The sequence below is a fragment of the Schistocerca americana genome, chromosome 7 (genome assembly GCF_021461395.2).
Source record: "Schistocerca americana isolate TAMUIC-IGC-003095 chromosome 7, iqSchAmer2.1, whole genome shotgun sequence".
Taxonomy (NCBI): Eukaryota; Metazoa; Arthropoda; class Insecta; order Orthoptera; family Acrididae; genus Schistocerca; species Schistocerca americana.
The window spans coordinates 272,425,656-272,448,260 of NC_060125.1; the positions used below are offsets into that span (position 1 = coordinate 272,425,656).

General features: G+C 42.6%; 1 protein-coding gene across 1 annotated transcript in view; it reads right to left on the minus strand.

Moving 5' to 3' along the window:
• Nucleotides 1-1,320: 1,320 nt before the first annotated feature.
• LOC124622106 (U3 small nucleolar RNA-associated protein 15 homolog) overlaps nucleotides 1,321-22,605 on the minus strand; it is a 42,913-nt gene continuing 21,628 nt past the window's right edge. Inside the window, exons 8-9 of the mRNA XM_047147714.1 lie at nucleotides 5,785-5,918; nucleotides 1,321-1,627 (exon numbers count right to left, since the gene is read on the minus strand). Of these exons, the coding sequence (XP_047003670.1) occupies nucleotides 1,383-1,627; nucleotides 5,785-5,918 (379 nt within the window). The 3' untranslated portion in view covers nucleotides 1,321-1,382. The remainder of the gene's footprint in view (nucleotides 1,628-5,784; nucleotides 5,919-22,605) is intronic.

Consider the following 22,605-nt stretch of genomic DNA (forward strand, 5'->3'; position numbering starts at 1 on the left):
ACTTTTCTGAACTCTGTCCCTTTTCCTAAACTTCTCCAGTTCTTTACCTGCACCCCTCTTCCTTCCCCTTCAATTCTTCTGCCAGGAGGAGGAGCCACTGTTTTCAAAAACTTGTAAAAGTTAAACCTTTTATTGTGTAAGTGTTCTCCTGCCACCACGTGTTGAGTAGATTTTTTATCTATCCATCTACATTATTTTGTCAACAATTGATTATTTTTGTTGTTATAAAACTACAACAGAGTTACACAAGCTGCGATGATAATCTTGGCTGTGATTGCTTTCTCTCTCAAAGTATTCACCACCATTTTGTATAATCGTTGTCCTCTACTGACTCATAAATTCCCATGTTGTGACTTTAGCACCCAATAAGATAAAAAAAGATAACATTGGTTTGGGCAGTGTGGTGGATGGGTCACAAATCGCCCCAAAAAAATTTGGAATTTCCTCTATGGCGTGGCCCTACTTTGTCAACTAAAAGAAAGACACCAGATGGTTGGTGCAATGTACATACACATTACAGGTTAAGGTTGTAAACAAGAATCATCCCCACCATATCACAGAAGGTAAGAGCCATGAATTTCCTTTTCAATGGCATATTCTGGGTTTCTCCTTCCTTGAAAAACTTTGAGATTCCCTAGGCTTCATCTCAGTGTCAGATCCAAAGAAGTAAATCAAAGTCTCATAATGTATCTTAAGGGTCAATAGCACCGTCACTTTTTGTGGTGTCACCGCCAGACACCACACTTGCTAGGTGGTAGCCTTTAAATTGGCCGTGGTCCGTTTGTATACGTCGGACCTGCATGTCGCCACTATCAGTGATTGCAGACTGAGTGCCGCCACACGGCAGGTCTAGTCTAGAGAGACTCCCTAGCACTCACCCTAGTTGTACAGCCGACTTTGCTAGCAATGGTTCACTGACTACATACGCTCTCTTTTGCAGAGACGACAGTTTAGCATAGCCTTCAGCTACGTTATTTGCTACGACCTAGCAAGGCGCCATATTCAGTTAGTATAATTACTTCAATAATGTATTCTGAACAGATAATATTGTGAATCGTGTACCATGAAGAGCAACGTTCATCATTAATGGATTAAAGTTAAGTATCAAACTAATTATGTCCGCTTTCTGAATTCTCATTCCTTGTCATGTTCCAGACCTCACGTCAGTATAGTTCTTCCCTCCTCACACCAGACTGCGTGAGCTAAAACGCGTGCATTTGGGCCTCCACTCGTAACACAGTGTTGGCTCTTCTGCTAACACAAAACTTTTGAGTTGCTTCAAAATTTTGGTCATGTTCCACACAGAAATAACAGAAAAAATTTTCTTTAAGAAAACTCGTATATTGAAAATATGTACAAAAGTAATTTACAGCACAATGAAACTATTCAATTTTAACATTAACAACTGGATTAACTTGGGCATTCTCAGATGGATACAATTTTTCTGTTGTGAAGCGGGTTTCAATGTTCTGCTCTCCAACACTTGCTGCTGAGAGAATAAGCTGAAGTGCTCCTTGCACTTCTAAGAGTTGTTTAGTCAGCTCCTCCTCTTTCCTCAGTTTCTCTGCAAGGACACTGCACATTTTGCTAACCTCAGGGTCCTGATCTATTACATCCTCGTAGACATCTGCAAATAAGATATATTTGAACTTATTTCTTACAAACCTTAATTAGTTGCACGTTTATTTGCTTCTGATAATCTCAGCATCAGTCTCTCTCAACATCCGAAGTACTAGTGATATTGTATACCATGTCTGCCAAAAGAATGTATGCATTTTGCAACAAGTCGGATTTATACTACTTTCAAATTATGCCCTGAATTATGACAGCTCCACATGAACACTTCCTGTGCAATATCATGGTGTATGTGGGTAGTCAAAGTTTGAATTATCACCTCAAAAAATACAGTTACATAATTAGTTTTTTATTTGTTTACAGGTACATCTGCAGTTCCGGCACACAATTAAATCCCCACAACACAGCACGACAGCATACCTTTAAATCAACCAAAAGTTATGGTGTAGCTCACTGATAAATTGGTGTACTGTGCTGTAATTCACTTTCTACAGCAGTAGAGAAAGTTGCAGCTCTATCAGACCAATTTAAAGGACATGTATAGCCATTCGATTTGCCTGCCACAGCAGCAACATTTCTATTGCTACTGGAAACTAATTACTAATGTGCTGCACCATATTGTTTTGGCTATAGCAGCATGCTACAGTACTGTGGCATGGGGATTATAATGTGTAACAGGACTGCAGACACGTACCTTTAATTTTTGAAGTGTAATTAAAATTTTGTGCCTACATCACATATTACGTCACATCTAGTCATTTAGCAAGTGTTTAGTATTTGAGTAAGTTGGAATACATTAGAATTTCTCAGTGTCTTACGCAGAGCTGACTGTATCAGATCCGGAAGACAGATTCCAGAATCTTTCAAAGCACTGCAGTTATGGTGCACCACAACTGAAGAGTATTGGGATTAGTGTCAATTTGGGACACACACACACACACACACACACACAGGAGCCAAAACATTATGAAAGCAGCTTAAGAGCAAATCTAGTTCACCTTCAGAATGCAATACAGCAGTGCTTCTGTACAGCATGGGTTAAAAAAAGTCCTTGGTAAGTTTCCAGAGGACATAGGTTGCAATAATATTCACGTAGTCCACAGCTATCATGGTGTCTTAATTCCTACAACAGATCCCTTGGAAGACCAGGTGAATCTCCCCCCATCATGCATCCACAATGCAGTGCATGTTTCAAGCAGCTGTTCACATGGATAACAGTGTATTCGGACATGACCATTAACCTGGTGTAACTGTGATTCACCTGACTAAGTGACACATTTCCACTAACACATGGTCAAATCTTGAAGATCCTGTGCCTATTAAAATTGCAACAGACAATGTTGTTGGCTCATTATGGGAATGTGCAGAGATCATCTGCTGTGGAGCCTCATGTTCAACAATGTGTGCTGAAAGGTGTGCTCCAAAATACCTCTGCCATTTTACTGTGTTACCGGATCAGCCACAGATCACAGCCTGTCCTGCTTTACAGAGTGAGCAAGTATACAACCTCGTACACTATGTGTCAATGTCCAACTCCTTGTAGTCATAGATTCACTGTCCTTCAACAACTTTCCAGAATTTCTCATGCCAGTGGTAAGTGAACATCTAACCATTTCTGCCACATCTGAGATGCTTGTTCCCAGGCACGGAACCTTAACAATTTACCCTTGGTCAAAGTCCATTATGTCAATGGAATTCCTGATTTGCACCACACATTGTCACTAGAATGATTCCTCATTCATCTCTCTGCTCAGTTTATATGCATTGCTTACCTAGTCACATGCCCTCTACATCAACATGCATCATTCAGTCTTGCAGCGAGAAGTGGTTTAATATTTTGGCTTATCATTGCATGTGTGTGTGTGTGTGTGGGGGGGGGGGGGGGGGGGGGGGTGCATGTGGAATGCTGTACACTATGGTCTCATCAGCAAGTACAGCTCTCTAATGAAAGGAGGAGCTACTGTAAAAAAAGTTATGCTTATAATTCATTTGTCTTATAGTATATCTTTCTACACACAAACATGGAGGACCTTACAGTCTGTGAACACATTATTTCTGTCCTCAAACAACTGAAACTCCTGATTGTAATAACAACAATGTAAGGAAAATACAAACTGCTATTTACCATAAAGACGACACATTAAATTGCAGGCAGACACAATTAAGAGACACTTAAATATTAGCTGTCAGCCACAGCCTTCGTCAGAAAAAGACACACACACACACACACACACACACACACACACACACACACACACACACATTCTCTCTCTCTTTCACTCCTTCACACAAGCAAGCACTCTGGGCACACACACGACCCCACCTCGAGCAGTTCAGACTTGAAAGCAACTGTCACGTGGAATGGAAGTAGCAATCCAGAGGGGCAGGGGGAGGGGGAGGGGCAGGGGAGGGGGAGGGGAAGGGTGCGGTGACTAGACTGCCAACAGGTGCAGCATTGGAAGGCTATGGGGCAGAGAGATTTTTTTTTTGGGGGGGGGGGGGGGCGGAGTGAAAGAGGATGGGAGGGTGCACTGGCAGAGAGTGGCACACCATAGGTTGAGGACAGGATAATTTCAGAAGCAGAGAATAGATTGTAAGGAGAACTCCCATCTATGCCTTTCAGAAAAGCTGGTGGTGGAGGGAGGATCCAGATGGCTCCAGTAGTGAAGCAGTCATTGGAAGCAAGCATGTTGTGTTCAGCTGCATATTGTTCCAATGGGTAGTCTACTTTGCTCTTGGCCATAGTTTAGCAGTGGCTTCATCCTGGTGGACAGCTGGTTGATAATCATACCAGAATAAAAAGCCATTCATGGTTGCAGCAGAGCTGGTATATGAGATGGCTGCTTTCACATGTGGTCCGGCCTCTGATGAGGTAGGATAAGCCTATGACAGGACTGGAATAGGAAGTGCTGAGTGGGTGAATTGGACAGGTCTTGCACCTGGATCTTCCACAGGAATATGACTCTTGTGGCAAGGAGTTGGGATTGGGAGTAGCATAGGGATAGACTAGGATGTTGTGGAGGTTGGAACATCACTTTGGGGGGAGGGGGTTGGGGGGGGGGGGGAGGAGGATCTTGGGTAGGACATCACTTATTTCAGCTTTTGATAATATGTAATCGAAGTCCTGGCAAATGATGTGGTTCAGTTGTTCCAGTCTAGGGTGGTAATGGCTGACAAAGGGAGGCACTCCTTTGTAGCTAGCTGGTTCTTGGAGGGTGGTGGGAGGATAGGGAGTGTGAGGGGAAACGGAATGGGAGATCTGTTTGTGGACTACGTCTGGGGGATAGTGCCTGTGTGTAAATGCTTTGGTGAGACCCTCAACACACTGCGCAAGGATGTTCTTGTTGCTGCAGATACACCATCTCCGGATGGTAAGGCAGTACGGGAGGGATTTTTTGGTGTGAAAGGGATGATAGCTGTCGAAATGCATGTATTGTTGGTGGTTGGTGCATTTAATGTGGACAGAGGTGTGGATGGAGCCACCAGAGAGGAGGTGATCAACATCCAGGAAGGTGGCATGCTGGACTGAGGAGGAGCAAATGAAGCAGATGAGAGAGGTGTTGAGGTTGTGAAAGAATGAAGATAGGGTGCCTTGGGCCTGAGTCCAGATCATAAAGATTTCATCAACGAATTTGAATCAGACTAGGGGTTTGGCGTTTTGGAAAACTAAGAAGGTTCTCCTCTAGATGGCCCACAAACAGGTTGGCATAAAAAGGTGCGTGCAGGTGCCCTTGGTTGTGCTGCAGATTCGTTGGTATACCATCCCTTCAACGGAGAAGTAGTAGTGAGTTAGGACAGAGTTAGTAAGATGTATGGGGCATGATGTAGTGAGTTTGTGTCAGAAGGACATTGGGAAAGCTTGTGTTCAGTAGGTGTAAGACCATGGGCACGAGGAATGTTGGTGTACAGGGAGGGGCGTCAACAGTGACAGCTGCATTCTTGTCCAAGCTGCTGCAGACAGCAGTCATGTGCACGTGAGATGTGCTTGCTTGTGTGAATGAATGTGTGTGTAAGAGTCTTTTAATTGTACCTGTATGCAGCTTAACAGGTCATCTTTACAGTATGTACCAAGGCATGAGATTGTTGTTATTTTTGTCTTCATCATTTACTTCTAATATTTTAAAAGCTACAATGTAATATACTCAGAAAATCTCTAATATCTGATATAACACTATAGTCAGCATATAAAATGTTATATTAAGTACTAACCCATGAATATGTTGGTAACATCTATTAGTATTCTTGTAAATTTGTAGTCACCTATATACTTAATCAGAAATCTTAGAATGGTTAGCAAAGATCTCCCTTCTCTTCCAGCAATTGCACTCCGCAAGGCCTTCCGCCTAAAAAAAATGATAAAAACAAATTCATTAAAAGATTTTTATACTGGTAACTAATGCACAGAACAAAAGTTAGAAATTGGAGTGTTACAATAAAAGGATGTCAGACAGAGAACGTTGCCTTTTGCTGGGAATACTGAGCTGAGCTACACAAGAGTGCCTGTCCTCACAGTTTAACCTATGTAAGCTCACAGGAGCTTTACAACATACCTTAATGGACTAACATTCCTGGGAGAAAGATACTATGGGGAAAAGGCTTAGAGAATTGTTTTTAGAATGAGACTCATCACTCTGCAGCAGAGTGTGCACTGTTTTCAAACTTTCTGGAGGTAAACCCAGTTCACCAGTCCAGGATTCAAATTCAAAACCTCACCCTTCAGGAGAAATGCTTTCACCGACTAAGTTATCCAGGCATTAGGACCTGACCCGGCTGCCCCAGACCAACACATAGTAAACTACCAGGAAATTCCAAAAATGCAGTCACTGCTTAGATCGCAGCTAAGCCATTTCTCTGCAACATCGTATCTTTCCAGACAGACAGTCAAATAATGTACGCAGGAGAGATTCTTAGAAGTCTGGAAAGTAGAAGAGTGGTAGCGAGTCACACCTGAATAACTCAGTGATAGCAATGTCCACAAAAGGTAAGATACTAGGTTCAGGCCCCAGTCCACACAATTTCAGTCTGCCATGAAATTTTAATGTAATGTTGTCTCACTCAGTACATTTTTATGACCATTTCATTCACTTGTGGATGGACACTGATGGACAAGCCATCAAGAGCCAAAACTCAGAACCAGCCCATCCCATTAACATCACAAAATCAATATTCTACAAGCCAAGAAAGCCCAGGACATACTAAACACAATACAAAGTTTTCTGATGGAAAATCAGCTCTACAGTATGATGTGATCATGTACGAGGGTATTTTGGAAAGTAAAGATACACCGTACACCAGAGGAACAGAAGGGTTTTGGCAAGCAAGCTGGCAACGCTGGTGTTAACCTTGAACCGTTAGCTTTCTCCTCGCAGTCGTTCGGCAGTTGAACGTTGCTTCTGGTTGGAGTAGGGCTTGTTTAAAATGCGCCGATTCAGAATCAAATGCGAAGTGCGCTCCGTCACACGTTTTCTTCATGCATAAGGTTAGCGACCAGCCGATATTCACAAAGAAATTGTTTCTGTTTATGGGAACATTATGAATCGACAAAATGTAACAAAATGGTGTCTTCATTTCTCTGACAATAGGACTGATATTCATGATGAACAAAGAACAGGTCAGCCATCTGTGATCTCTGATGCCCTTCTTTAGAGAACGGAGGAAACAATTCGTGTGAATAGACGTCTCACATTGAACGAATTGCATCGGATCATACTGGACGTTTCAATGACAACTCTTTATGACGTTGTGACTGTCAAGTTAGGGTACAGCAAATTGTGTGTGCGCTGGGTTCCAAAACTGTTAATGGAAGAACACAAAAAGAAAAGGATGGGCTTGGCACTCGACTTCCTTACACGCTATGCTGAAGCAGGTGATGAGTTCCCTGATAACATTGCGACAGGTGATGACACATAGGTTTAGCACCATACACCTGAATCCAAGCAACAATCAATGCAATGGCGCCATTCGAATTCACCAAATGCCAAGAAATGAAAAATGTCGATTTCAGCGAAGAAAATCATGGCTTCTGTTTTTTGGGACAGACAAGGCATTCTTCTGTTGGAATTTATGCCTCCTGGAACGACAAATAATGCTGCCTCATATTGCCAAACTTTGAAACGTCTTCGAAGAGCAATTCAAAACAAATGCAGGGGAATGCTGACAAGTGGAGTCTGCGTGCTTCATGACCTCGCTCGGCCTCACACAGGGCATGTAACCAAAGCTCTACTCAAACAATTAAAATGGGACGTATTGGATCATCCGCCATACAGCCCGGACCTTGCACTCACCGACTTCCATGTCTTCCGTTACCTGAAGTCACATCTTGGTGGAAAATCATTCCACGATGATAAAGAGACCAAAGATGAAGTCGAAATGTGGTTCTGACAACAGGCGGCAACCTTCTATGACCATGGGATACAAAAGCTTGTGCACCAACTTAACAAAGGTTTGGATAACGGGGGTGATTATGTCAAAAAATAACAAATAATCCAGTTAATAAGATGTAACTGACGTTTTCTAAATAAATGTTCTATTTAAGGACTGCGAGTCATTGTATCTTTACTTTTCGAAATGCCCTCGTATCTCAGCATAGTTTCTAGTCTTGAATGGTCATTATTCAACAACAGTCCGCCCCGGTAGCTGAGTGGTCAGCGTGACAGACTGTCAATCCTAAGGGCCCGGGTTCGATTCCCGGCTGGGTCGGAGATTTTCTTCGCTCAGGGACTGGGTGTTGTGTTGTCCTAATCATCATCATTTCATCCCCATCGACGCGCAGGTCGCCGAAGTGGCGTCAAATCGAAAGACCTGCACCAGGCGAACGGTCTACCCGACGGGAGGCCCTAGCCACACGACATTTCCATTTTTTATTCAACAACAGCAGTTCACATTGTCTGATACATCAGTGACAATAAGAAGGAGAAAAACCAACAAGTGGCAACTATCCATCAAAATGGCTGGTTAGTTGATTTGGGGGAAGGGACCAAACAGCGAGGTCATCAGTCCCATAGGATTTGGGAAGGATGGGGAAGAAAGACAGGCATGTCCTTTCAAAGGAACCATTCCGGCATTTGCCTGAAGGAATTTAGGAAAATCACAGAAAACCTAAATCAGGATAGCGGAACACAGTTTTGAACCATCGTCCTCCCAGATGCGATCCCAGTGTGCTAACCACTGTACCACCTCACTCAGTCCATCAAAATGTGCTCAATATATTATTCTATGAAAGCTCTACAGCATATTTGCAACACTGCATAATAAAAAGCAGTATTCATTGGTCGACAAGTAATTCATTACACATTAAAAATGGAAGGACTATATTCCTATGAATACTGAACATATTTATCAATTTAATTAAATAATGAAGGCATCAGAGTGAGAATCACATTTTTAGTTTTAGCATTACTATGGGTGTTCACTTCCCTCTCATTCTGTAATGTGGCATAGCTTATCAGTCCCTGAGCAGTGTACTCCCTCCAGTTCTTTCCTCTCTCTTAGTGACTACCAGTATCTGGTCTTGAAATTCTGCTGCTTCATAGGCAGAAGTGAAATAAAATGGCAATATATGAAACTATAGTCTGGGAGACGAGTCTTTGGTATTGACAGCTCGGTAGCGTCTTTCCGTTGCCTAGCGACCGCAGGCAGGCAGCCAATGATGGCCTGACTTTGAGCGGGTAGCAATGGCCATGTTGCTGCTCTGAAACCAGGTCGCGCACGCTTATGAAACTTACCAGTGTCTCGCGTGCAGGCGGTGCGGTTGTTCGTAGTTTGTCTGAAGTTGAATTCGCAGTTTATTTCGTTTTTGTTGTTTTTAGTGTTTCTTTGTTTATGTTTCATTGTAAACAATGTCTAGTGCGGCGGGTAGTACCAGCCCAACACAAGAAGTGAAACGGAGGAAGAAAAGTGTGCTACACACCCAGGCCCGTGAATTCGTGTGCTCTGTGAGGGATTACTTTGAGAAAGAAAAGGACAAAGGTGGGCCCTTAATTCCTGTTGTTCAGGTTGTGAACAGAACTGCAGCAGCATTGAAAATAAGTAAGAACACTGTTGTAAAGATAGGGAAAGAACAGTATAGTGTAGATTGTGATGAGAGTGGCACAACAAAGCTGCACACGCCAGGAAAGAAGCGATCGAGAAATAAGCAGGTGACAGCTTTGGACGATTTTCAGAAAGACGTTATTCGTCGTCATATATACAGCTATTATAAGAGAAGGGAACATCTCACTCTATCTTAATTACAGGTGTCGCTTCAGAAAGACGATCTTTTTAAAGGGAGCAAATTTTCATTGCGTACAGTGTTGAAAGACATAGGCTTCAGCTATTCACTGTTTAACGGACGCAAAATATTAATGGAAAGGACAGATGTAGTTGCATGGCGGTGCAGATTTCTGCGCAGGATCATGGGTGTGGAATTCGAAAGTATAGAGTGGTTAGATGAAACTTGGGTCAATGCCAGCCATTCTTTACGTAGAGGCTGGAATGATGGAACGCCCGAGGGGACAATGGCAGTGCCTGTTGGCAAAGGAGGGCGTATTATTGTCTTACATGCAGGAACATCGAAAGGTTTTGTGCCAAACTGCTTAAAAATGTTTCGGTCGAAAAAGACAGGAGATTACCATGAAGAAATGAACAGTGTAGTATTTCAAGAATGGTTCGAGACATCGCTTATGACGAATCTGACAAGTCCATCAGTGATTGTTATGGACAATGCACCTCATCATTCCGTTATTCACGATAAGGCACCAACCTTGGCAACAAAAAAAGACGATATCATTCAGTGGTTGAAACGGCGAAAAGTAGATTTCAGAGAAGATTTAAGGAAGGCGGAACTGCTCGAAATTGTGGCACAAAAGAAATCCCAATTTCCAACATATGTAATTGACGAGATTGCTAAAAGGCACGGGCATGAAATCGTTCGGCTTCCTCCATACCACTGTCACTACAATGCAATTGAAGGAGTGTGGGCGCAGATAAAAAATTACATTGCTGCAAACAATAAAAAATTCACAATCTCTGAAGTGGAAACTCTCCTTCCAGCAGCTATCAATAAAGTGACAAGCGAGACGTGGGCTAAAATTGTAAACAGCCCTGCAAGTGCCATCAGAGAGGCGGCCAAAACCGAAGGGGTTGTGGAAGAATGCATCGAAAATTTAATTATACATCTGGGAGAGAGCAGTGATAGTTCGAGTAGTGCTGAGGAAGACAGTGTCAAATCAGATTCTGACAGTGATGTGAGTGGTGTCTTTCCATTACAGTAACTACAACGTATTCATGAATGTAAGGAGGGAGTTTGCTATCGATCTACAACCACATCATCATATTGTGAGTACTTTCTTCAGATTATAACTCTTAATACACTGGCCAATTATTCTGTAGCTTGTAGTAGAACAAATTAATAATGCTAAAACTTAACAATGGAAACCAAAACTGCTAATGTTCGCCGGCCGCAGTGGTCTCGCGGTTCTAGGCGCTCACTCCGGAGCTGCGCGACTGCTATGGTCGCAGGTTTGAATCCTGCCTCGGGCATGGATGTGTGTGATGTCCTTAGGTTAGTTAGGTTTAAGTAGTTCTAAGTTCTAGGGGACTGATGACCACTGATGTTAAGTCCCATAGTGCTCAGAGCCATTTTTTTTTTTTTTTTTTTTTTTTTTTTTTTTTTGCTAATGTTCAACAACTTGCGAAAATAGTTTTCATTTCAGTTGTGAAGTTTAACAAATAACTTTATTATGTTTCAGCATCTTAGATACTTGTACTAAATAGCACTTATCAGTTTTCGAGTTAATATATTTCAAGCATCAACTTTAAATAAATTCACGCGTACCAATACGACTTGTATTTTGTCTCGCTTTTATTTCTGCTGCTAGAGAATGCGTGTAGCAGACAGGGCACCGCGTGCTGTGAGCCACGTTCGGCAACAGCGCCGTCTGCCCGCCGGAACTGTCAGTACCAATCACTCGTCTCACGGATTATAACTGTTGCGACTATTATTCATTTCCAATGCAGTCTCCCCATGCAACAACTTTTTGTAGAAGTACATCACAGTTTTGTTTCAAAATGTACTGGCAGATTCTTGTGTGTGTAAGTGTAAGTGTGTGTGTGTTGGGGCTTATGGGCACTTAACGTCAAGGTCATCAGTGCCCTGACACACATTAAAAGAAACGAATGTGGACAGACCTAATAAAGCTGAAGCACACATGCAAAGAAAGCAGGAAAAGAAGGAAAGTGCTACATAAGAAAGTAAAACGTAAGGAAAGGGAAAACGTAGCAGCAAGAATGCCACAGGAAATTGTCATTGGCTGGCCACTTACATAAAATATGGGGAGGGCTTGTCACACAGTGAGCCATGCGTCATAGGGCGGTGGCCTATCTGAAGCCAAGTGAGGAGAACCTCATCCCGTCGATGGGGTTGAAAGAAAGTAAACCACACACGTGTTGTGGGCTTGACTAAACGGAGCTTATTGTCAGTCACTTCCAGCCACTCATCATCCCACCGACGCATGACGCGTGAGGTCAACAGCGAGGTGAGTGCGTGCAGGGGGATAGCACACTGAAATACTTGTGGATCGAGGCACGCCTCCTTGGCTGCAAGATCTACCCTTTCATTCCCAGCAATGCCAACGTGCCCCGGAACCCACCACCTTCCCCAGTCGCTGTAGTTGGAGGAGGGCATCCTGGATGGTCTGGACTATTTTATCTGCTGGATACAAACATTGCAATGAGTGAAGGGCACTTACTGAATTGGAACAGACAAGGAATTTAGGACAGGAAGAATGCCTCATTTGCTCTAGTGCCCACAAGATAGCAGACAATTCTGCATCAAAGACAGTAAAAGTCGGAGGCAGTCGAACCTTGAGGACACGATCCGGAAAAACAACACAGCAGCCAACGGAATCCCCCTGTTTCAACCCATCCGTAAAAACAGGTACATAGTCGTGGTGTTCAGATAAAATGGCAGAAAATGCTGCATTAAAAATGGTGGCAGGAGAGCAATCTCTCTTGTACTGCACCAAATCTAAAATCACTCTGGGCCTCTCCAGTAACCAGGGTGGCAGGCGGTTAAAACCCAGGATTTGGGGTTGTACAGACTCCACACTGAGGGACTCTAGCACATGTTGCACACAGATCCCAAATGGCAACGTAGCCCAGGGACGGTGGGAAAAAGGGCGGTCCAGAGGTGGATGAGCAACAATATGGTGAGCAGGCAAGGTGGGAGCTCCAAGAAACTTACAAACCTGCCGCATCAGCAGGAGCTGCCGCCGGATGGTAAGAGGCGGTTCCCCAGCCTCCGCACAGAGGCTGGGTATGGGACTGGTCTGATACGCACCCGTGGAAAGTCGAATCCCTGCATGGTGGACAGCGTCAAGGATCCTCAAATAAGACGGCCTCGCTGACCCATACACTGTGCACCCGTAGTCCAGCCGTGAACGCACAAAAGCCCAATAAAACTGAAGGAGACACACCCTGTCCGCTCCCCAAGATCTGTGGCTGAGGCACTTGAGGATGTTCAGTGTCTTCAGGGTTCTGGCTTTCAAGTCTCGTAGGTGTGGCAGCCATGACAACCTGGAGTCAAAAATTAGGCCCAGAAACCGCACTGTGTCTCTAAAATGTAGGACAGTATCCCCCATATGCAAGGCAGGCAAAGTAAAAAGACGACGAGAACGATTAAAATGAACACAAACACACTTATTGGCAGAAAACCGAAAACCCGTCTTTTGCAGCCCACTCCTCTAACCGCCGCACTGTTAGCTGCAACTGACGGCTCACGGTTGCAACACTGGAGGAGGGACAGAAAACAGCAAAGTCATTCACAAATAAGGAGCACTGTACTGGACTCCTCACAGTAGACGTTATACTGTTGATGGCTATGGCAAAGAGGGTAATGCTTAAAACACTGCCCTGGTGGACACCGTTCTCTTGCTCAAAGCGATCAGACAGTGTGTTACCAACTCGGGTACGAAAAAACCGCTGAGACAGGAAAGACCAAATGAAAATGGGGAGGTGACCATGAAAGGCCCATTGATGCAGCTGTGCAAGAATACAGTGTCTGCAAGTAGTATCATATGCCTTACTGATACCAAAGAAGATACCAATACAGTGATGCTGATGGAGGAAAGCCTGCTGAATAGCTGCCTCTAGGAGGGTCAGGTTGTCGACCGTGGACCAAAATTATCGGAATCCACACTGAGAGCGGCTAAGGAGCTGCCTGGTTTCTAACAGCCAGACCAGACGACGGTTAACAATCCTTTCCAGGGTCTTTCCGACACAGCTCGTCAAGGCGATACTCTGATAACTACTGGGACATGTGCGGTCCTTTCCTGGTTTGAGGAGAGGGATGAGAATTGCCTCCCTCCACGAGGTGGGGAACACTCCTGTCTGCCATACGAGATTAAAACATTGGAGGATTTCCTTTGACACTGCTGGCAGATGTCGAAGCATGGAGTACCGGATGCAGTCATGACCTGGTGCAGTGTCAGAAGTCTCAGTAAGTGTCGATTTGAGTTCCCACATGGAGAAAGGGAGTTGTAGGCCTCAGAACAGTTCGACCGAAAGTCCAAGTTTGCTCTCTCAACAGTCGCACGGTAGCGATGAAATGCTGGATCCTGGTTTGCAGTGGCAGTACTTTGTGCAAAATGCTCTGAAAGCGTCTGAGCAATGACTCTGGGTGTCGTTTGGAGGCATCCCTGGTTCACGACTACAGCTATTGGTAAATGGCTGCGTTTACCGGAAATCCTCCGGATGGCTTCCCATACTTTTGTGGAACAAGTGGAACAGTTGATGGAGTCCAGGAACTCCTGCCATGACCTTTTTTTGCTCTCTTTAATGACATGGCATCCCTGGCTCCCGTGATTCGAAAGGCGGTAAGATTGACCGCTATTGGGCGGCATTTAAATTGGCAAAGAGCCGCACGCTTGTCCCAGATGGCTGAATGGCACTCTTCTGTCCACCAAGGTACAAGGCACCGCTTAAGAGGGCCAAAAGACTTTGGTATGGACAGGTCAGCAGCATGATGGATCACAAATGCGATGTGATCCACCCATTCCTGTACGCTGTTGCGGCGTTCAAAGACAGCCAACCGACTGAACAGTGGCCAGTTAGCCCTGCCAATCATCCACAATGGCGGCCTCTGCTCCAGCAATACACCATCCAGGAGATGAATGCAGATGGGGAAGTGATCGCTGGAATGAAGGTTGTCAATGACCTCCCAGTGAACAGAGTTGGTGAGGGTTGAAGAGCAGAAAGATAGGCCAATGGCTGAGAATGACCCAGTAGCAGCAGAGAAATGGATCGGAGTACCAGTGTTGAGGATGCACAACACTTGAGATGTCAGGAAGTTCTCCAAAACTCAACCTCGAGCGCAAAGAGACGTTGAGCCGCACAGGACATGATGGGCATTGAAGTCGCCATGAAGGAGAAATGGGCACGGGAGTTGTTCGATAAGATCTGTGAGAGCCTCTAAGTTCACTGCATCCAGAGGAGGTAAATAAAGGGAGCACAGGGTAAGCCTCTGACGTGAATGAATTTCAACTGCAACTGCTTGCAGGTCAGTATCCAGGGGGAGAGCAGAGGAGTGGTGGCCATTATTGACAAACACGGCAACTCCGCCATTGGCCCTTTCCCCAGTCAGGTCATCCTTGGGATATAACGTATAGCCCCTTAGTACAGGAGCATCAGATGGTTTTAAATTTGTTTCCTGTAAACACAAGCACAAAGGGTGTTGCTGTGCTAAGAGTTTCAGTTCCTCCACATGTGTCCGGAATCCATTCATGTTCCACTGTCTAATGGGAGCCATCTATCAGGGTGACCTTCATCCTCACTTTCTGTCGGAGAGGAGAGCCCACAACAGGTGGAGGCTCAGTTTTGGGGCGAGACGATTGCCCCAGTCTGACATCAACCTCCATCGCTTCTGAGGAGGAGTCGAGAGAGACGTCAGAGAGAATGACATCAACATCAGCAGACTGCGTACCCTCAGTCTCCTCCAGCGCACGAGTCTTTACCTTTGGCTTTGGCTTAGATTTTTTGGTCTGAGGTGGCATTGGAGATTGGAGCCAAAACCTCAGAAGTGGTAGGGGGTGTAGCAGCGCTGGGCAGTGCACAAGACTTGACCTGGGGAGGGGCAGGAAGGTACATGATGTCAGCTACCATGGCCTGGTCAGAAGGCCGGGGGGAGGGGGCTACGCTTCACGGGAACTGCAGCAGCACACGTACCACGTACATTGATAAATCCAGGTGCTAGTGCTGACAGTACCAACCTCCGTTTGTGTAGCGGCATCAGTTTTCAAGACTAGCTGTTTCAGAACAGAAGAAAAGGAGGCAGCAAACTTGGTCAGTTGCATGGACTTGTATATTTTCTTCGCCTCACCATACGGAATGCGTTTTGTGGTTTTAAGTTCCTGGATCTTCCATTCCTCAAGGAAAACTCTGCATTCCCTACTCCACACAGGGTGATCCCCAGAGCAGTTGACACAACTGGGAGGAGAGGAGCAACCAACTCCCTCATGGGCGGCTTTACCACATTTCCCACAAGTGGCTTCCCCTCTACAGCCGAGAGTAGTGTGCCCAAAGTGTTGGCACTTAAAACACCGCATGGGGTGGGGTAATAAGGCCGTACACTGAGACGTAGGAAACCTGCCTTCACATGCTTTGGCAATTTGGTGCTGTTAAAAGTAAGAATAAACGAGTCGGACTTCACAAGAGCACCATCCACCTGTTTCATAATGTGTTGCACGTCGACAATTCCTTCCCAGGACCATTCAGCCTTCACTTCGTCTTGGGGAATGTCAACGAGATCCCTGCAAGTCACAACACCTTTGCTGTAGTTCAAGGTGTTGTGAAATTCAGTCTCTATCGCAAACTACCCAAGGATTGTGCATTCTAAAGGTTCTTGACTTGTTGGAAGCTAGATGTTTCAACCAACAAGGTTCAATTTCGCACGCACTTTACAGATTTTAAGGTGCCAGCAATGCCTTCTGAACCTTTCTGTATATAAAATGGTGAAACTTTATCGAAACTCCCCCCTCTTTTCTTTTAATTATAAGAAACACATTCTGCGAAGCAGTTTGCATTCTGTTACCAGTAACTGAATCAGGAGGACTGGCTACATGAGCCCTCTTGTTGGATTGGGTGTTAGAACCTACCAGCGGCCCACCCTTTCCGCTGGGAGGAGAAGAATAAAAGTTTGAGAGTCCTATCTCGGTCCCACGAGCAGCTAGGGAACTAGAAGTCCACCTAGACAGAGCCCCGCATACCTAGATAAGCCTTATACAACTGAGGTGCGGCAGGTTCCCCAGAGGTTGCCCACTAACAACTGTTCCACCTCAACAGCCATGCATCTCATTAGCACGCAGCACACCTTGAGATTGAGGGGTTGTTTATAGAGGTTTATTCCATCCTCGCGATCCGGGTGGTGAAGATGAGATCCTCATTCCCTGAGACACACAACATTCCACCACCGCGCCGCACAGTGGTCGCTGAAGTATGCCCAGAGCTTACGATGACAGGGGACTGGCGGCGCTTACCAGTTCAGGAACCCCGGGGTCACCAAGCCCGTACCCAGCAAATGAATGCTGAGCCCCTGGGGGCGGCACATTCTTCCAGCCCTATCTATCAATGATGACTAAGAAAGATCTTCAAGTGATCACATACATGTATCACATTCACGGAGATCTTGAATCACATTTACTGTAATATCTGCATGTTTCTTCTGCTGCCTAAATGTTTTCCTTTAGTCCCTTACAAAAGGCTTGGTCATGTGCATGCATTACTTAGCAAGTAAATGGATTATAATAGGGTGTTAGTATCAGCATTACACCAACAATTATCTAATATCTTGCCACAACTGACATCCATCTTCCAGTATAGACTCTTTTATAGTATCACTTAAGAAAAGCAAACATATTATTATTATTATTATTATTATTATTATTATTATTGTTATTATTATTATTATTGCGGTCATCATCTTCGGTCTGAAGACTAGTTTGATGAAGTTCCCCACACTAACCAATTCTGCGCAAGACTCCTCATCTCCAACACCCCCAAGTGTCTACTACAACCTATCACCATTTGAATTTGCTTACTGTATTTGCCCTTTAGTCTCTCTCTAGCATTTTCGCCCTTACACTTCCCTCCAATGCCAAACTGACAACTCCTTGATGCCTCACAATATGCTCTTATCACAATCTTGAACATCACTGTTTACAGCAACTGCGACTAAACTGCAGCTAATGAAGTAACCAGCCTATCAGCTGCAGGAAGTCTATTCATTTAAATTTGACCTAGGTTTTGATATTACAATGAATATCTTCTTCAGAAGTACATGAAGTTACTTAAAAATTGTTGCAACACAAACAATAATTTCTAGCTACCAATTATAAAGTAAAATAATTAAAATCCCCAACTGGACAATGAAACCATTACTTACTTGGCAACATATGAAAAATAAAAAAGTACCAAATAGACTTAAATAAAATAACTATATTTTTCGCACCATATTGGTATAAAAAGTCTTAGTAATAAATTACAGGTTTCTCTCATGAAAAACTGAAAACAATGCTTTCGAAGAGGAAGTGATGTTGACAACAAGCTAATGCGGCAAAATATTTACACACACACAAGTAACAGTTTGAAACCATCAAAGAAGTCTCTATTTCACAAGTGTAACTGTTATTTAAAAGGTGATCCTCTATTCTTATATTGTACCTAAAAAATCTCTAATTCTTTCTAATATATCTAATCTTCTTTATGCTAGATCTCAATTTATTCGACTATTTCTGGATTATCACCCAACAATAGTAAGTGTTCTGTGAATGTAGAATTATGCACATTAGTACCTTTTTCACCTAAAAGATGTTCTTCATATCTTATTTTAAATGTCCCTGCAGTTTGTCTGATATAAAATACTGGACATCTATCAGGCCACCTTATAGACATCCCAACTGCATAAAGGTTAATTTGTTGCCTTAATACTATGAATTAAGAGGCTACTGTCAGCAGAGAAAGTTAATTTGCAGTTATATTTTTTAACCACCTGTGGTCTAATCCTATAAGATACTGCATATTGCCTACAAAAGGTGGCAAAATGTACCATTCATTTTCACTTTTCTCATTTTTACAGTCACTTAAGGTGGTACCTCTATATCTCGTTTTCTTCTAAAAATTGTCTACTACAGATGCAACTACTGTCTACTATAGATGGTGTGTATCCATTATTATAGGCTACAACATCTCTTTCACTATTTTTTCTGTATTTAAAGGTGTTACTATTGCAGGATTTATGGATGAGTGAAAAAAGCCATCTAGCGAGACTCAGGGTTTGTTGAGTCACATGGTATAATATGATCTGTACTAGGGTTTTGTGAAAAATATTGAAAGTTATTCTGGCACCTATAATCACAGGTTTGAAATCTAAAAAAATTAATTCATAATTTTCATTCTGTAACTCACTAGTAAATGTAATTTTTTCATGAAGACTATTAAATGTTTTAAAAAGTAGGTCAGTTTCATCTTTTGTCCCATTAAACACGTTCAAGATGTCATCAACATACTGCAACCAAAACTGATCACCTAATTTTGTTTGTGCCTGACTTTTAAAAAAAATTTCTTCTAACACGTTTATAAAAATACAGGCCAGAATGCTGGCTAATGGGTTACCTGTTGTGAAGTCATCTGATTGTTGAAAAAGGTTTCCACTAAAGACAAAATAATTATGTTTTACTACCACTTTCAGCAGCTGTATTAATCCTGTAATCTATTCATCTGTTACTTCTTTTTTATTAGCCTTCAGGTTCTATTCCACTCTTTCTAAACTGATATGAACTGTCACATTTGTGTAAAGGTTCATAATGTCAACCTATCTGTGACTGATATTTACTGAAACATTATTCTGAAAAACATGTGATTTTTCAACCTGAGTGTGTAAAATTTTGATAAATCATGGTATCCGCCATTTATACTGTTATCTATAAAATGGATTGGCCACCCTATTTTATGCACTTTAAACCGGGATTGTACCTTTGGAGACTTTGGGTTTATGTTAATAAATTGCTTTTTTTTAAATAGTCTTTATCAAATGCTTCCTCAATTCAAAAATCCTAATTTCTTTCTGCATATTTATAATCGGAACTTCCTCTCATTCAGACACATTATTCTCCTCCAAGAATTCTTTGGTTGGGCTACATATTCATTCTCACTGAGGATAACCACTGTATTTCCTTTATCTGATTTTGTTACAAGAGCCTCCCCTTGTCTAAGTTTTTATCAAGATTTTTAATCACCTGTAGATCTTTATTTTGTGAGTTATAAATTTCATGTGATACTCTGACCACTTTTGGAACTTCACATTCTTGTATTAGCTAAAGCTATTTTAAGGTCTACAATTAAATTTTCTACTATAAATGAATATTTAATATTAGACATTGCATCATACTTAAGCCATTTCCTCAAAGGAGTATTTTCCTCTTCTGTGAAATTTATTCAGACTTCATTAAACACTCTGTTGAAGAATATGTGGCCAGATTTTTGAAAAATATTGAAATTATGATATTGTACTGTAGGGAATATATTTTCAAATTTTGCTAGCTTCCTCTCATGTCTTTCACAAATTTTGTCTTTGCAATCACTTAGCTATTCATTAATGAAGGCCCATAGCATGTCTATTTGAAAATTAAAATTCACATAAAAACTTTAGTTACTTCTAAAAATAAATGATATGTCTCTTCAGTCATATTGTCCTTCTTTCTGTATAGCACATGTATTCTATCTGATATTATTTGTTGATCTCATCTTTTGAATGGTTTTCTCACACACTGTTTAATGCCAATGAAAGATTTTAATGCAGTTCAGTAGCAGCTCCATTTCTTCACATCTACTGAATTGGATAGCCATACCTATGTTAAGTATTTTTCTTCTGATGTTTTTATAATTTGTTACAGCCTTGGATACTTGGGAAGGTAGGAATTTCACAATCTTGAATGTGCTCGATACTACTGTGAGTATGTTCTCCAGAAATACATGATGTTACCAAAAAATTGTGATAAGACAAACACTCACTTATAGCAACCCATTATAAAATAATTAAATTTCTCAACTGGAAAATGAAACTATTACTAACTTGGTAACATTAATCAAAACATGTTACAAAAATCATGTGCTAACAAGCTCAGTACACATACAGTGACTGTAATTAATATTGGGAATTTTAATTGTTTTACATCATAATTTGTAATTAGATATTACTGTTTGTTTTGCCTCAATTTTTAGGTAACATCATGTGCTTCTGCAGGACATACTCACAGTAGTATCAAAATGTAGGTCAAGTTTATTTATTTAAACTTTCTACAACTGATGTGGCTGGATATTTTATTGATTGATGTGCACTATCAAATAATCCCTTCTTTTAGGCAAGTTGTGGCACATATTCATTCCTCCTCCTCCTCCCCCCCCCCCCCCCCAATTCTGAATCAGTACCATCTAGTTAATTACTCATTCTACCCATCTAAACCCCAGCATTATTCTGTGGCACTACATTTCAGGAGCTAACATTCTCTTCTTTTTGTGCTGTTTGCTGTTCACACTTCACTTTCATCTAAGGCTACACTCCACGCAAGTGAGTTCGCGATGTGCGTGAACATATTCACGATGCTTGAGATAGCCACACTTGATGGCCTTTGGGGCTGAAACCAGTCATGTACAAAATAAAAGTGCAACTGGTGACGAATCTCTTTCAAATTACAATATCTCTCTTCTCCAGCAGAGATTCTGTTGTGACTCACCGATCTTTCAAAGTGCCGCCGCGCAGTTACGCGCGTCCTCTACATGCGGCGCTGTCTCCCAGCCATGCAGCAGCAGCGCCACCTAAGCAGCCAGCCAGCCAGCGGCTGCTAGACTTGGACTCAGTTATGATTTGGCTGTTAAAGTGTACACACGTCTTACTCTGTTTACTTGATCTGTGACTTTCATGTATTGCGTCTTCCTTGAAATATATTTGTTCAACTTGAAGTCATAACAGATTCTTTTGTTTATGTTCATCTTATGACTTCTTTTCAACAAATTAAACTTTCTGTTCAAGTGATTTTTCTTGTCCTTTGATTCCTCTGACCAGAAGACAGTGTCATCAGCAAACCAAAGAAGTTTTTATTCCTGCTCCCTGAAGTTGAATTCCTTTACCAAATATCTCGTAGGTTTCTTTTACTGTTCGCTGTATGTACACACTGAATAACATCCAGTCTAGGCTATAAACCTGCCACACACACTTTTCAATTGCTGCTTCCCTTTCACATCCTTCGAATCTCAGAAAGTTGAACCTAACTTATTACTCTCTGTATTTTATGCCTGCTAACATCAGAACTTCAAAGCACTTATTTTAGTCAACACTTTAGTGTTTTCAAAATCTACAAATACCATAAAGGGAGGGTTTGTTTTCCTTCAACATGTCTTGTAACATACATTGTAGCATCAGTAATGCACTATGTTTGCCCACAGTTATCTGAAACCCAAGTGAATCTTCCCCCAAGCAGGCTTCTAACAGTACTGATCCTTTCTTACACGCATAATATATGTTAATACTTTTACATCATGACTTATTAAATTAATGGTTTGCTACTTACTGTAAAGACGACACATTAAATTGTAGACAGGAACAACTAAAAGAAACTTCACTCATTAGCTTCCAACCACAGCCTTCATATGAAAAGGGAACTCACACATTCAGTCACACAAGCAAGCACACCTCACGCATTCATGACCACCAATTCTATCAGCTTGGACTGGAATGCAGTTGTCACATAGAATACAAGCAGCAATCTGGAGCACATGGGGAAGGGGAAGGGTCTTGCAGATTGAGCAGGGGCTAGACTGTCATCAAGTGAACCATCAGGAGGCTGTGGGATACAGATGTGTGGAGGAAGGGGGTAGAGGGCAGCACACAAAGAGATATGGGAGACATGAATAGGGAAGAGGTGACAGGACGGGTAGGGTGGACACTGTTGGGTGGAGACTGCAGGGCCAATATGTTACCAAAGGCTGATGTGGGAATAATTT